Here is a 15,455-nt window from a genome sequence, read left to right on the forward strand (position 1 = left end):
TTTTTAGGATTTTCATTATAATCTTCATGAAATAAACAGTCTGTCTAAACATTGAAGATCGTCTCATCCAGCATGGGCTCCTCGGAATTGAAGGGATCCGAATCATCTAGGTTTGGAGGTATGTATTTCAAATCAAATTTGATTTGTCACATGCACATGGTTAGCAGATGTTAATGCGAGTGTTGTGAAATGGTTGTGCTTCTAGTTCCAAAAATGCAGTTGTAACCAATGAGTAATGTAACCTAACAATTTCACAACACCTTATAGACACAAGTGTAAAGGGATGAAGAATATATACGTAAAAATATGAATGGTACAGAACGGCATAGGTGAGATGCAGTAGATGGTATCGAGTACAGTATATACATATGAGATGAGTTATGTAGGGTATGTAAACATATTAAGTGGCATTGTTTAAAGTGGCTAGTGATACATTTTTACATTATTGAAGTGGCTGGAGTTGAGTCAGTGTGTTGGCAGCAGCCACTCAATGTTAGTGGCGGCTGTTTAACAGTCTGATGGCCTTGAGATAGAAGCTGTTTTTCAGTATCTCAGTCCCTGCTTTGATGCACCTCTGTACTGACCTCGCCTTCTGGATGATAGCGGGGTGAACAGGCAGTGGCTCGGGTGGTTGTTGTCCTTGATGATCTTTATGGCCTTGCTGTGACATCGGGTGGTGTAGGTGTCCTGAAGGGCAGGTAGTTTGCCCCTGGTGATGCGTTGTGCAGACCTCACTACCCTCTCGAGAGCCTTATGGTTGTGGGCGGAGCAGTTGCCGTACCATGCGGTGATACAGCCCAACAGGATGCTCTCGATTGTGTATCTGTAAAAGATGGTGAGTGCTTTTGGTGACAAGCCAAATTTAGTCAGCCTCCTGAGGTTGAAGAGGCGCAGCTGCGCCGCCTTCACCACGCTGTCTGTGTGGGTGGACCATTTCAGTTTGTCCGTGATGTGTACGCCGAGGAACTTAAAACGTACTACACTCTCCACTACTGTCCCATCGATGTGGATAGGGGGGTGCTGCCTCCGCTGTTTCCTGAAGTCCACGATCATCTCCTTTGTTTTGTTGACGTTGCATGTGAGGTTATTTTCCTGACACCACACTCCGAGGGTCCTCACCTCCTCCCTGTAGGCCGTCTCGTCGTTGTTGGTAATCAAGCCTACCACTGTATTGTCGTCTGATGATTGAGTTGGAGGCGTGCATGGCCATGCAGTCGTGGGTGAACAGGAAGTACAGGAAATGGCTCAGAACGCACCCTTGTGGGGCCCCAGTGTTGAGGATCAGTGGGGTGGAGATGTTGTTACCTACCCTCACCACCTGGGGGCGGCCCATCAGGAAGTCCAATACCCAGTTGCACAGGGCGGGGTCGAGACCCAGGGTCCCGAGCCTGATGACGAGTTTGGAGGGTACTATTGTGTTAAATGCTAAGCTGTAGTCGATGAACAGCATTCTCACATACAGTGGGGCAAAAAAGTATTTAGTCAGCCACCAATTGTGCAAGTTCTCCCACTTAAAAAGATGAGAGGCCTGTAATGTTTATCATAGGTACACTTCAACTATGACAGACAAAATGAGGAAAAAAAATCCAGAAAATCACATTGTAGGATTTTTAATGAATTTATTTGCAAATTATGGTGGAAAATAAGTATTTGTATAAGTATGTGTGGAACCTAACTTCTTGGTTTAAACTGAGCTTTTTTGTTTAATTTCTGTTTGTAAATTTGTTTAAAATGTATTTATTGAGAGACTCAATGATGGGGTGAGAGAAGCGGGGAGAGGAAAATGGTGTACGTATGTATGGGTGTGTATGTACAGTATATCACAAAAGTGAGTACACCCCTCACATTTTTGTAAATATTTGAGTATATCTTTTCATGTGACAACACTGAAGAAATTACACTTTGCTACAATGTAAAGTAGTGAGTGTACAGCTTGTATAACAGTGTCCAATTTGTAAGTCGCTCTGGATAAGAGCGTCTGCTAAATGACTTAAATGTAAATGTAATGTAAATGTACATTTGCTGTCCCCTCAAAATAACTCAACACACAGCCATTAATGTCTAAACCGCTGTCAAAAAAAGTGAGTACACCCCCTAAGTGAAAATGTCCAAATTGTGCACAAAGTGTCAATATTTTGTGTGGCCACCATCATTTTCCAGCACTGCCTTAACCCTTTTGGGCATGGAGTTCACCAGAGCTTCACAGGTTGCCACTGGAGTCCTCTTCCACTCCTCCATGACAACATAACGGAGCTGGTGGATGTTAGAGACCTTGCACTCCTCCACCTTCCGTTTGAGGATGCCCCACAGATGCTCAATAGGGTTTAGGTCTGGAGACATGCTTGGCCAGTCCATCACCTTTACCCTCAGCTTCTTTAGCAAGACAGTGGTCGTCTTGGAGGTGTGTTTGGGGTCGTTATCATGTTGGAATACTGCCCTGCGGCCCAGTCTCCAAAGGGAGGGGATCATGCTCTGCTTCAGTATGTCACAGTACATGTTGGCATTCATGGTTCCCTCAATGAACTGTAGCTCCCCAGTGCCAGCAGCACTCATGCAGCCCCAGACCATGACACTCCCACCACCATGCTTGACTGTACAAGACACACTTGTCTTTGTACTCCTCACCTGGTTGCCGCCACACACGCTTGACACCATCTGAACCAAATAAGTTTATCTTGGTGTCATCAGACCACAGGACATGGTTCCAGTATTCCATGTCCTTAGTCTGCTTGTCTTCAGCAAACTGTTTGCGGACTTTCTTGTGCATCATCTTTAGAAGAGGCTTCCTTCTGGGACGACAGCCACGCAGACCAATTTGATGCAGTGCACGGCGTATGGTCTGAGCACTGACAGGCTGGGTTTCTGTACAGTACTTTGAGATATCAGCTGATGTACGAAGGGCTATATAAATACATTTGATTTGAATCAATGGAACGGTATCAAACATACGGAAACCACGTTTCACTCCATTCTATTGCCATTCCAGCCATTACAATGATGCTGTCCTCCTATAGCTCCTCCCACCAGCCTCAATTGTTGACCTAATTTGAAACATTACTCCACTAAATCATGGGGGGACAAAATAGCGTCAGGGGACATTAAGCAATCAAATAGCAACCAAAAAATAGCATGGTGTGTGTGATTGTATGCATGTGTGTGGAAATCCCCGGACAGTACTGGCCCTGTCCTGTCATTATAGTGCTCTGCCTGTGTGCTCTGCTGAAAGATGAGCTTTCAGAGGCACCATCAACAAATATCCCTTGTTAAAATACGTACAAAATTTGCAGGAGACACGATGGTGTAGGGTCTGCTTTAGAAGAGAATGCCCTGGATTCTCCATGTTTATAGTCATGGCAAGTTTTATGTAATAGCTATTAACAATTGAAAGTCCCCCCCCCAAAAAAATGACATTTCAGCCACAAAAAAAGCCGTGAATTTTTCTCCATCCTCCCAATTCAGAATATCATTTTCATAGTCATGGCACACTTTGTTTTAAGCTATTGAAGATTAAAATCATAAATCGTTTTTTTATTTTTATGAAAAAAATATGGTTGTTATTCTTCCCCCCGATTCAGAATAGACCATATTCAGTCATGGCATGCTTGGTTCAGTAGCTATTGATGACAGGAAATTGAATATCCATTATAAAACAAATTTTACCAGTGTCACAATATTTCACAATGAATTCATATTGAACCAAAACACTTGTTTTCTTGTGCATCAATGAATTCAAACAACAACCTAGCCTGACTATTTGGGTATCAGTCAACACCCTCCTTAATCAGAACAACCCAGCTGTAAAAGCAAGCAATAGCCTCTTATCTGTAACACTTTAATAACTTTATTTTCTACTCCACTCACAGACAATGGGAGGTTTAGTTTGCGGAGTTGGTGCTTTTTCAAGGCACTGTTCCCAGTGATTATGAGAGGTATCAGGTTGAACATGTAAACACACATGTTTCAATAAGTATTTCAGATTACTATCACAAGTCTACACATGCAGTCATATGAAGAATGAGTCACAGTTGCAGAGAATTTGATTAAAGTTGATATAGGAGTCTCTTGGCTATAGCCTATGTGTGTGTCTGTCTCCACGTTTCAGTTGGACTTCTCCTGTGGGAACAGCACAAAGCCCAGAGTGGACATAGCCTTCCACTTTAACCCGCGCTTTAAGAGATCTCCCTGCAAGATGATGCAGAGCTGCGGCAAGGAAGTTATCCTGCATTAGCACGCCTTCACACTGGGGTCAACCTTTGAGATGATCGTCCTGGTGCAGAAAGATGAGTTTAAGGTGAGGATGACTCTTGTGATCAGATTCAGATGCCTCATCGTCAGCGTCTGAGTAGCAGTGCTGATCTAGGATCAGTTTTAACTTTTCGACCACAATGAATAAGATGACATCATGGACTAGGGGGACCTGTTCCTAGATCAGCACACTAAGACGTTTGTTACATACAGCCAAAACCCCTGATAAATTGAAATGTAGAACATTCATGATATTACTCCTGTGTGAACTATGGGCTTTATTACTTCTGTACAAGTGGAAAGAAATACTCAGCACCCCCCATGTCCATCACCCCATCCCAAAACATCTTACAGCATCTATGCATACGGACCCAGATTCCCCTGATCTGTATAGCCTGTCCTGGATCAATGAAAAGCAGACATTGAATATTCCTTTGAGCATGGTGAAGGTGTTTTAATACACCCAGTCACTTCAAAGATACAGGTGTCCTTCCTAACCCAGTTGAATGAGAGGAAGGAATCCTCTCATTCAAAGATACAGGTGTCCTTCCTAACCCAGTTGAATGAGAGGAAGGAATCCTCTCAGGGATTTTACCATGAGGCCAAATGTGATTTTAAACCAGTTAAGAGTTAAATGGCTTTAATAGAAGAAAATTGAGAATTAACATTGCAGTTACTCCACAATAATAACCCAAGTCACAAACTTGATGTAATTGTGTTCTGGGAATATGGGACCAAATACAAAGCTTTTGACCACTTTAATACATGTAAGAGCTCCCGAGTGGCGCAAGGCACTGCATCTCAGTGGAAGAGGCGTCACTACAGGCCCTGATTTGAATCCAGGCTGTTTCACATCTGGCCATGATTGGGAGTCCCATAGGGTGGCACACAATTGGCCCAGTGTTGTCCAGGTTTGGCCATCATTGTATTTAACTGAAATGCCTAATTAAATAAAGGTTTTTTAAAAAAGTAATGTCCCGATACTTTTAAAATACAATGTCTGTCCTAATAGTTGGAGCTCACTGTATATCAGATCTGGAAATAACCTCCACGTAGATAAAAGTAGGCTCTTCTGTAGCTACCTAGTGTATTCATTAGTGAACAAGTGTTTCTTATTGTGCAATGTGGTAGTCCCTCCATGTTGGTCTTTCTTCCATTTGCATAGCAAGCAAACTAGCCATCCTACTGCTCCTCTTAGGTGTCAGCTTGCTACTTGGTAACCAACATAACATGCTGATTACGTTGGCGCAAAGAGGCTATGGAAGCCAGAGGACTCTCTAGGTGTCAGGGAACGGTGCTCATATGCTACACTATAAGCACAGACTGGACCTGGATAAGGTGGCCCCACTGGCCATCTCTGGAAAAGTCCCAAGTTCAGGCCATCAGCTTCCCCTGCTCTGTGAGTAAACCCATCCTAACCTCATTATATATCAGGTTTGACTGCCTACAACGGCCAACTGTGCGCTGCCATGGGACTACCAATCACAGCCAGTTGTGATACAGTGTGGAATCAAACCCATGGTCTGTAGACAACTCTAGCACTGAGACGCAGTGCCTTAATAAACCGCTGCACCACTCGGGAGCCATCACTACTATTGCGGAGTCAGATTGATATAAATGCACATGCCTTGCAAGAACGATTTCTGTAATAATCACGTTTACATGACACATCTGAAATCAGGCTACTTGATGGCACTGAAATGCTGAAAATCACATGGTCAACATCAAAGTAGAACAAATTCTTATTTACAATGGATGCCTACTGGGGAACAGTGGGTTAAGTGCTTTGCTCAGGGTCAGAATGAGATGTTTTACCTTGTCAGCTCAGGAATTCAATCCAGCACTGGCCCAAAGCTCTAACCACTAGGCTACCTTAGTTATGTGACAGGTGGGTTCTTGTCTAAATTCATAGACATGTTCAGATCATTTCCCCAATGCCCCATCGACTTGCCCAAATTTACAGTGCAATTCACATAAGTGATCTGATTATATTACAAGATATTTCCTATAGAGTTATCCTGTAGCATGTCTTACATATTAGTAACATTCTATTATCTAGTCAGATACATTTTTAATTTAGTGCCAAGATGGAGTGTAAAGTAAAACCGGGTTTAATGATGCATTGGATTTTTAAAAATTTAATTACAAAAACTAAAAACAGATCATTTCAACACTACTATACAAATAAGAAAAGATCTACTGCAAATAGGGTCAGTTGGTAATATACATTTGTTGTCTGGACCAGACAACCCAAGTACACATCCTAAATGGAACCCTAGTCTATATTGTGGACTACTTTCATCAGGGCCCACATAGAACTCAAAAGTAGTGCACTACATAGGGAATAGGGTGCCAGTTGAGATCTGGTACTGTGGTCAGTCCAGTAGCATCTAGTCTGGGCCATGTCCGTTTTCAAGTATTTACAGTTTCAAAGAGTCTAATGTCAAGGGCATCTTTGGGGCCTGTAAAAGCTTTAGAAGTCAGCATCCAGCCGGAAGGAGTTGTCTGTGGTGCCAGACATCACACCCATTCTCTGGTACTCCCCTACTCGTTTCTCAAAGAAGTTAGTCTTGCCCTCCAATGAGATGTTCTCCATGAAGTCAAAAGGATTCTCCACTCTGTAGATCTAGAAGAGAAGTTAATTGGTGTCTGCTAGTGGAATTAAAATGCTTTCATTAACCCCACCCATTTCTAGTAGCCATTGTCATGTTTGGGTTAATGCACAATAGTGCTGGCAAGAGCACATACACATCTGGGACCAGGATAAATTTAAACTACAGCTTTACAGGCAAGACTCAGTCAGGCGTCTATATCGTGTTGGCACCCCCTCAGTCAGCAGACCACATGCCCACTGAGCTGAGAACCAGCACCAACACTCAGCTCCCATTATCAGCTGAAGTACGTACCCCTGCGCTTCTCATCATTGCCAGCCCATGTCTATCAATCACAAGAAAATTAACTTATGGTCCACGGTCACAGGTAGCCCAATTATGATCCCCCCACTAATTGGACTTTTGACCAATCACAGAGCTGATCAGTCAAAATAACTTTAGAATTGGACTGCCCATCTAAACATAGCCTTAGAATTACAACAGGTGTTGGATTGAACTCATTCTCCATATCAAAGGAGAAAACATGAGGGACCCAACTTCCCTTACATATGGCAACCCATTTTCTATGTAGTGCACTTAGGGACTGACCCATAGACTACCATCTCACCTTGTCAAAGCCCAGCTCCAGCATCAGCCTGTCAGCCACAAACTCTATGTACTGGGTCATCAGGTCGCAGTTCATACCAATCAGCTTTACTGGAAGGGCTTTTGTCAGGAACTCCTGAAATGGGAACAGACATCAGCATGTATTCACTAATTCAGATCTTTAATATTCAAATCCGGATACAAAAGGTATATATAATTTTCCATTAAGCACAATTAGGGCCATGTGTCCCAAATGGCTTCCCATTTACTGCCCTACTGACCAGGGCCCATAGCTCTGTAGTGCGGTATCAGAGACATCTAGTGCAGTACAGGGAAACGGTGACATTTGACTCACATACCAAGAACAGGCTTAATCTGAGTCACGCAACAGGCCCTTATTGTGTATTCAATTTACCTGCTCAATCTCTACTGCGTTCCTGATGAGCTTGGTGACAGTCTCCTTTGAGGGCTTGTGCACCAAGTGCTTGAACATGAGGCAGGCAAAGTCGCAGTGGAGGCCCTGGATTTAGACAGAACTAGTTAGTAAGAATGCTGGTGGTAGTGACAAGTTCAACCAGGTTCACCCTCTGGGATAATTGTGTATTAGAGTTTTAATCAACAGTCAAAAGACTCACCTCATCTCTGCTGATGAGCTCATTTGAAAAGGTCAGGCCAGGCATGAGTCCCCTCTTCTTCAGCCAGAAAATGGCAGCAAAGGACCCAGAGAAGAAGATCCCCTCAACAGCAGCAAATGCAACCACACGCTCACCTGGAATACAAGCAACACCATTACCAACTGATTGACCACAACAATGCTGTGCAGGTTTTTAAGAGATGTACCTACCAAATTCAGCATTTTTGTTACCGATCCAGTTCAGGGCCCAATCAGCCTTCCTCTTCACACAGGGGAGAGTTTCAATGGCATTGAAGAGGTAGTCCCTGAGTGACAAAGTACATTGGGCACATTCTCAGAATGTTCAAGGCTGCACTACAAAATGTTTAATAAATTGCTTAGGGGTTTGAAATATGGGCATTGGTAGAGTACATTTTACTATCATGAGGCTCAGTAAGGCGTCTATATCGTGTTGGCACCCCTCAGTCAGCAGACCACATGCCCACTGAGCTGAGAACCAGCACCAACACTCAGCTCCCATTATCAGCTGAGGTACGTACCCCTGCGCTTCTCATCATTGCCAGATATAATACAAATATGGTTAACATACTAAATATCCCATACTGACCTCTCTTTAGGGTCTTTGATGTAGGTGTCAATGAGCAGGCTGTACATCTCAGAGTGGATGTTCTCCATGGCGATTTGGAAACCATAGAAGCATCTTGCTTCAGTCACCTGGACTTCTTGTGTAAATCGCTCCACCTAGTGGTGAAAATGAAGTAAAGGCAACCAATTCCACACAGCCACACTTTAATACTGGATGAGTTGCCATTTTCTAACCCTCAGATAAGTAATTTCTGACAGTGCATAGTGAAATAATTATTTTTGTATTGTATGATTTCAAGATCAACTTACCAGGTTCTCATTGACAATGCCATCACTAGCAGCAAAGAAAGCCAGTACATGAGAGATGAAATATCTCTCCTCGTCCTTCAAAGAATCCCAGTGTTGCGTGTCTTTGGAAAGATCAACCTGGAAAACAATATATGAAAACCAATTAAATTCATGTCCTGATAAAAATGACAATGCATGTGAATTTGTCTGAACCGAGTCAACGGTTTAACTGGTTGGTATGGAAATGAAGTACTACATATTAAATCATAACATGTAATTTACATGTAAAACAGAATAAAATGAACACATCAAGTTGGACATGCCTCCTCAGCTGTCCAGAATGAAGCTTCTGCCTTCTTGTACATCTGCCAGATGTCATGGTACTTGATGGGGAAAATGACGAACCGGCGTGGATTTTCTTTCAGGAGTGGCTCTTCTGTGTTGAATTTCTTGACATCCTGGGGCTTAACCTGAAAGAATTCACAAAATGTAAGTTACTGGTAAAATGTTGCTCAGGTAAACGAGCATATTCCTCAATGTTAGGATATAAAAATAGCATAGAATTAAATGGACGTTTTAAATACATGTACACAAGAAAAAGTCTAAAAGGCCCTTTAGCCTAACCAGTCTTACCAGTTTATGTATACGGGCAAGATTACCATAAAAACATTTTTTTCCTATTTTTAAAGCACTAACGTCAGCCATTGTTGCTAGCTAGAGCTCAAGACAAAGGCTTTCTTTATTGCAACAACATTGCACATCAATACAGGGACATCCCTGTGAATACAAGGCAATGAGACAACAGCAATGACTTCTAATAAATGTTCCCATCTTAAGTTTCACAGCTTGGGGGATTTATAAAAAAATGTATCAGTTTAAATGAAAAAATAAAGGAATTATCCCACCCCATTTACAGCAGCAAATACAATAATAATGTTAATAAAATAGTTATGATTGGAGTGACAAGGATAAGCATAATGCCATTTAACAAAGGTAAACAGGTAATTCTGGAGATCTTATACACAACCATTCATGAACTTCAAACTATAGTTTACTAGAATTATCTATAGATTCTGAATCAGAGGAACAAAAAAATACATTTTGTCAATTGATTATTTTGTGCAAGAAATCATTTACTGGTTAGATAGACGAGAAACTCATTTTAAAATATTAACTTTAGATGACTCGACAATTAAGGTAAAAGCTAGACGCTTTTGACCATAGCATGGGTCGGTCACTTCCATAGCGATATTAAATACAAAAATTACTTAACTGCCAATCGTATCCACTTGTTAAATTTATACAAAAGATTAAAGTATTTTTTTTACTTGGAAAAGAGGGAACAACCTCCGTGTACTTATGTTTAACCTGTTTGGGATAGGGGCAGCATTTACACATATGGATGAATAGCATGCCCAGAGTAAACTGCCTTCTACTCAGTCCCAGTTGCTAATATATGCATATTATTAGTAGATTTGGTTAGAAAACACTGATGTTTCTAAAACGGTTTGATGTCTGAGTATAACAGAACTCATATGGCAGGCAAAAACTGGAGAAAAATCCAATCAGGAAGTGGGAAATCTGAGGTTTGGAGTTTCTCAACTCTTAATAATAATAATATATGCCATTTAGCAGACGCTTTTATCCAAAGCGACTTACAGTCATGTGTGCATACATTCTACGTATGGGTGGTCCCGGGGATCGAACCCACTACCCTGGCGTTACAAGCGCCATGCTCTACCAACTGAGCTACAGAAGGGCCTATCTATTGTGTCTATGGGGTCAAATTGCACTTCCTAAGGCTTCCACTATGTCAGTCTTTATTTGATGCTTCTACTGTGAAGGATGGGGGAATGGGAGCTGAATGAGTCAGTCTGGCAGAGTGCCATGAGCTTGTGACACGTTCACGCGAGTGTTAACTTGAGTTCCATTGCATTTCTGAAGACAAAGGAATTCTCCGTTTGGAACATTATTGAAGATTAGCCTAAAGATTAGCCTAAAGAGTGATTCTATACTTTGACATGTTTCTACGGACTGAAGCGGAACTTTGACTTTGTCTGCTTGTGCGTGATGAATTTGGATTACTGGGCTGAATGCGTTACCTCTTATTTGGACATAAAGATGAACTTTATCAAACATTTGTGGAACTGGGATTTCTGGGAATGCATTCTGATGAAGATCAAAAGGTACGTGAATATTTATGCCATTTCTGACTTCTGTTGACTCCAACATGGCGGATATCTATTGCTTGATTTGTTGTCTGAGCGCTGTACTCAAATTGCATGGTATGCTTTTCCCCCCAATTTTAAATCTGACACAGCGGTTGTATTAAGGATAAGTATATCTTTAATTCTATGAATAACAGTTGAATCTTTTATGAGTATTTCTGTAAATTGACGTGGCTCTCTGCAAAGTCACCGGATGTTTTGGAAGCAAAACATTACTGAACGTAACGCACCAATGTTAACAGAGATTTTGGGATATAAATATGCACTTTATCAAACAAAACATACCAGTATTGTGTAGCATGACGTCCTGTGAGTGTCATCTGATGAAGATCAAAGTTTAGTGATTAATTCAATCTATATTTCTACTTTGTGACGCCTCTTTGCCTGGAAAAATGGCTGTACGTTTGTGACTTGGCTCTGACCTAACAATCATATGTTATGCTTTCGCTGTAAAGCCTTTTTTAAATCGGACACGTTTGGTGTATTGCACTTTAACGTATGAAAGTTTCATATTTAAAAAATATATATTTTTTGAATTTCGCACGCTGCCTGCCTTCTCAGCAGAATGTTGGAGGGGTACTGCTAGCGGAACCCCTCGACGTACGTAGTTAAGCAAAGGAATTGCTTTGCAAGACTTCATTTACTGAGAGTAATATTAACCTGAAACTGACCAATGAACTCAAAAAGCAAAAACTCCCCAGTGTTGTCTAACAAACCACAAAATGAATACCCTTGTCAAACCAAAGGCCTTTGAAATTGAATTTCCTATTAATCGTAATAACTATTATTCCAAATCAATGTTGTGGGGGGGATTGTGCTTGAATATAATTTCAGGAAGAGGGACAAAAATGGTTGGGGAAACGTGCACAACTTCACAGGTAATTTAGAAAGGTCAAAAATCACATTAGGAATTCAAGTTCACCAAGTTCATTAAAACAGACTGTTAGAAATATGATGATACCACAAAAGTAGGATTAGACAGAAATAATGTTGACCATTTCATTCCCTCACTAATGACTTATAAATTTTTACCCCCACCTTTATTTAACAGGTAGGCTAGTTGAGAACAAGTTCTCATTTGCAACTGCGACCTGGCCAAGATAAAGCAGTGTGACAGACAGTTACACATGGAGTAAACAATAAACAAGCCAATGACAAACAAGTCAATGACAGAGAAAATAAAGTCTATATACAGTGTGCAAAAGGCACAAGGCAGGCAATAAATAGGCCATAGGAGCAAATAATTACAATTTAGCAGATTAACACTGGAGTGATAAATGAGAAGATGTGCAAGTAGAGATACTGGTGTGCAAATGAGCATAACAGTAAATAAAATAAAGACAGTATGGGGATGAGGTAGGTAAATTGGGTGAGCTATTTACAGATGGACTATGTACAGCTGCAGTGATCGGTTAACTGCTCAGATAGTTGATGTTTTAAAGTTGGCGAGGGAAATAAGTCTCCAACTTCAGCAAGTTTTGCAATTCATTCCAGTCACTGGCAGCAGAGAACTGGAAGGAAAGGCATCCAAATGAAGTGTTGGCTTTGGGGATGATCAGTGAGATATACCTGCTGGAACGTGTGCTACGGGTGGGTGTTGTTATCGTGACCAGGGAACTGAGATAAGGCGGAGCTTTACCTAGCATAGACTTATAGATGACCTGGAGCCATTTGATTTTACTAGCGTGTAAGGGCAGTTGAGACCACGGAAGGAGTGTTGTATGGCATTGAAGTTTGTTGAGGTTAGTTAGCAGTGTCCAAGGAAGGGCCATGAGGAGATGCACTGCAGTACTTAATGCAGCTGGTAGCCACACCAGATACTTACTGACTTTTGATTTTGAGCGTCTGTTCAGGGACACAGTATTCTATTTGTTAGTCACATGTCTGGAACTTGTTCAGTTTATGTCTCAGTTGTTAAATCTTATGTTCACACAAATATTTACACGTTACGTTTGCTGAAAATAAAACACAGGTGACAGTGAGGGGGTGTTTATTTTTTGCTGAATTTATATTGTTACTCCTTCCTTTAATGAAGGCAGATTGAGTTTCACTGATTACATCAAGGCCTCTTTTCAGCAGACATGGGCTAGTAGTGGCCAACATGATTAGTCTCCAATTATCCACGTAGAGTCCTTTGGTTTGAGTATAGGAACTATCAGTCCGTCTCAAAGCAGGAGGCAAGATAGCATTGGCAATAACTTCTTTGTAGACCAAAAACATTGTAATATCAAGCCAAATGTCAATAGAATTCTGGAGTCAGGTCATCTGGTCCAGATTTACTTATAGGCATTTGTTTAATGGCTTGGTCCAACTCCGTAATATCTATATCAGAATCAGTTTCTTAAACCTCACTTCTATAGGCTTAACTGAATCATAAAAGGAATCAGTCACCTTCTGAAAGATGAGATTGATAGTGAACTGTAGTGAACAGCATTTCATCAATTATGTAATAACACTATTCCTAGTCTGCAAATTAAAATAATAAGGTGTTATTCCCACCCTTTTCAATCTATTTGGCTTTTGAACAGATGAAAGCACCCTGTTCCTTATCATTGTATGTGTCGTCCAGTTCACATTGGCATTTAGCAAGCTCTGCTTTTCCACCTTCATTTAAAATGTAAAATTACGTTTATTGCTAGCCTCTGTTAATATCAATAGTAATATTCTTCTGCTTGGAGAATCTCTTCCAAACTAGCACTTTACCAGTAGTGATGGCAAGACATTGAATTCGGAATTTAATACATTTCCCATCAGAAGAGCAGAATTGAGACAGGTCTCTGTTAATTGTGAGCTTTAGACTAAACAAAACTCATTCTTTAAAAAGGAAAGAGTTAAATTCCCAGTATGCTTTAGAAAATAGTTACTATCAAAAACAAAAAAGTAACAATAGTCTGTCAGAGTGAAGCTCGGTAAACCACTAGACTAAGAAAAAAAATTCAAAGACTACAAACAAGTACTTTTAACTGTTCTTCGTCAAACTCAAATTAGGGCCTGAATTCAATTTAAATTTCAGGATCTCAGTTTAATGCGACCACTCACTCCGCCATCTTGTCACATCCCGCCAAGACAAAGGCTGTCGTAACATGGATTGAGTGGAAGGCTACTAGCTAGCCTTATGAACAGCGAGCAGCCAACTTGTGTAAACTAGTCAACATTGCTTGCATACCTCCGTTTAGATAGCTAGGCGCATACTGTAATCATGACTTGGTGGCTCACCAGTTTAACGTCAGCTAGCTAGGATTAAAAACACTTGGCGCCAAATGACCACCTCAAGATCAACTTCTAGCGAATTACCAGGCTAATTACATAACTCATGAAACTGTAAAATTGTCACTTTTCATAAACTTTTTTGAACACTTTGCAAAAGTCTTGTTCACTCACCTCAGAATCATCAGCAAAGATTTTGCGCGCGGTTCTTGAGGCCAGAATCCGGGTAGTGTTCAGGCTAGGAGGCTGCATGAGGAAACATTTAAAAAAGGAGATTCCGTGACACATTCATTTAACTAGAACCTTGCGTCCTTTAGATTCAATTAAATAATGTGCTAGAGACAGACGTGACCAATAGACTTGACAGAACGTTAACTAACCAGTTGAGGTCACACTCACTGACAAACTGCTTAAAATAAAGTTAACGTTATGTCCGTCGTTCAAACGTACCGTGTTTTCTTTGTCAACCAGCGAAATGTTGTCCATTTGAGTGGTGATTGCATTGGTGTTCTTCTTAGAGAGTGGTGAGCGAGTTGTAAGCATTTTGAAAGACAGATAGGTGATACAACAGGATAAATTAAATTTCTGTAAAATTGCAGGGGGGAAATAAAATGTAATGTTTCCCTATGTAGTCACAAACATATACAGTACACCAAGCTTATAGAGTCCTCCTGACAAATCAATGCCGCAACTGAATTACAACGTTTGGAGTTCCCTATTTATTGAAATTCTGGCGGTGGAATCCGAGCAGCCAATAGAAACAAAGTTAATGGTCGGTATTTTAATTTCCGGTGTGGCGGAGCCAATCAGATTGCACACCTTCAACGACTGCGGGAAAAGTCGAAGCTTTTTTTGATGGTTATAAAACCGTGAAAGGAAGGAGTTACACAATGTAAAACAAAAAGGCGCGCGAATGTGAGACAATAGAGCTAGCACACTTTGTAACTATGGGTTAAAACGTTGGAAATACCAAATATAATAATGTCATATATAAAGTTCGAAATTAGTAGAAAAATTCAACGGGGTTAAGCAAGTTTAGCTACTATAGCAAGCTGGAGGAATAGCTATTGT

At 41.0% G+C, this 15,455-nt stretch overlaps 1 protein-coding gene and 2 non-coding genes across 3 annotated transcripts; all 3 read right to left on the reverse strand.

Moving 5' to 3' along the window:
• Positions 1 to 4,868: 4,868 nt before the first annotated feature.
• Positions 4,869 to 15,089, reverse strand: LOC118398808 (ribonucleoside-diphosphate reductase subunit M2). The gene is made up of 10 exons (XM_035794537.2): positions 14,835 to 15,089; positions 14,559 to 14,630; positions 9,273 to 9,419; positions 8,971 to 9,087; positions 8,684 to 8,817; positions 8,287 to 8,381; positions 8,078 to 8,211; positions 7,858 to 7,962; positions 7,465 to 7,578; positions 4,869 to 6,871 (listed from the first exon to the last, which is right to left on the reverse strand). The coding sequence occupies exons 1-10, from the start codon at positions 14,925 to 14,927 to the stop codon at positions 6,719 to 6,721; spliced, it is 1,164 nt and encodes a 387-aa protein (XP_035650430.1). The 5' UTR covers positions 14,928 to 15,089; the 3' UTR covers positions 4,869 to 6,718.
• LOC118398912 (small nucleolar RNA SNORD94) lies at positions 7,036 to 7,175 on the reverse strand. Its single transcript, XR_004828733.1, has one exon. It is a non-coding gene; the product is annotated as a small nucleolar RNA SNORD94 (small nucleolar RNA).
• On the reverse strand, positions 8,501 to 8,639 carry LOC118398911 (small nucleolar RNA SNORD94). The gene has a single exon (XR_004828732.1). It is a non-coding gene; the product is annotated as a small nucleolar RNA SNORD94 (small nucleolar RNA).
• Positions 15,090 to 15,455: the final 366 nt, after the last annotated feature.

This window comes from Oncorhynchus keta, chromosome 19 (assembly GCF_023373465.1).
Source record: "Oncorhynchus keta strain PuntledgeMale-10-30-2019 chromosome 19, Oket_V2, whole genome shotgun sequence".
Lineage (NCBI taxonomy): Eukaryota > Metazoa > Chordata > Actinopteri > Salmoniformes > Salmonidae > Oncorhynchus > Oncorhynchus keta.

What these genes read in the sequence shown, in the direction of transcription:
- LOC118398808 (XM_035794537.2), bottom strand. Translation starts at nt 14,927, where the DNA reads ATGCTTACAACTCGCTCACCACTCTCTAAGAAGAACACCAATGCAATC. An exon ending in TCTTTGCTGATGATTCTGAG is followed by an intron (nt 9,420 to 14,558) that starts GTGAGTGAACAA and finishes GAATTCTTTCAG; the next exon opens with GTTAAGCCCCAGGATGTCAA. An exon ending in CATTCTGGACAGCTGAGGAG is followed by an intron (nt 9,088 to 9,272) that starts GCATGTCCAACT and finishes ATTGTTTTCCAG; the next exon opens with GTTGATCTTTCCAAAGACAC.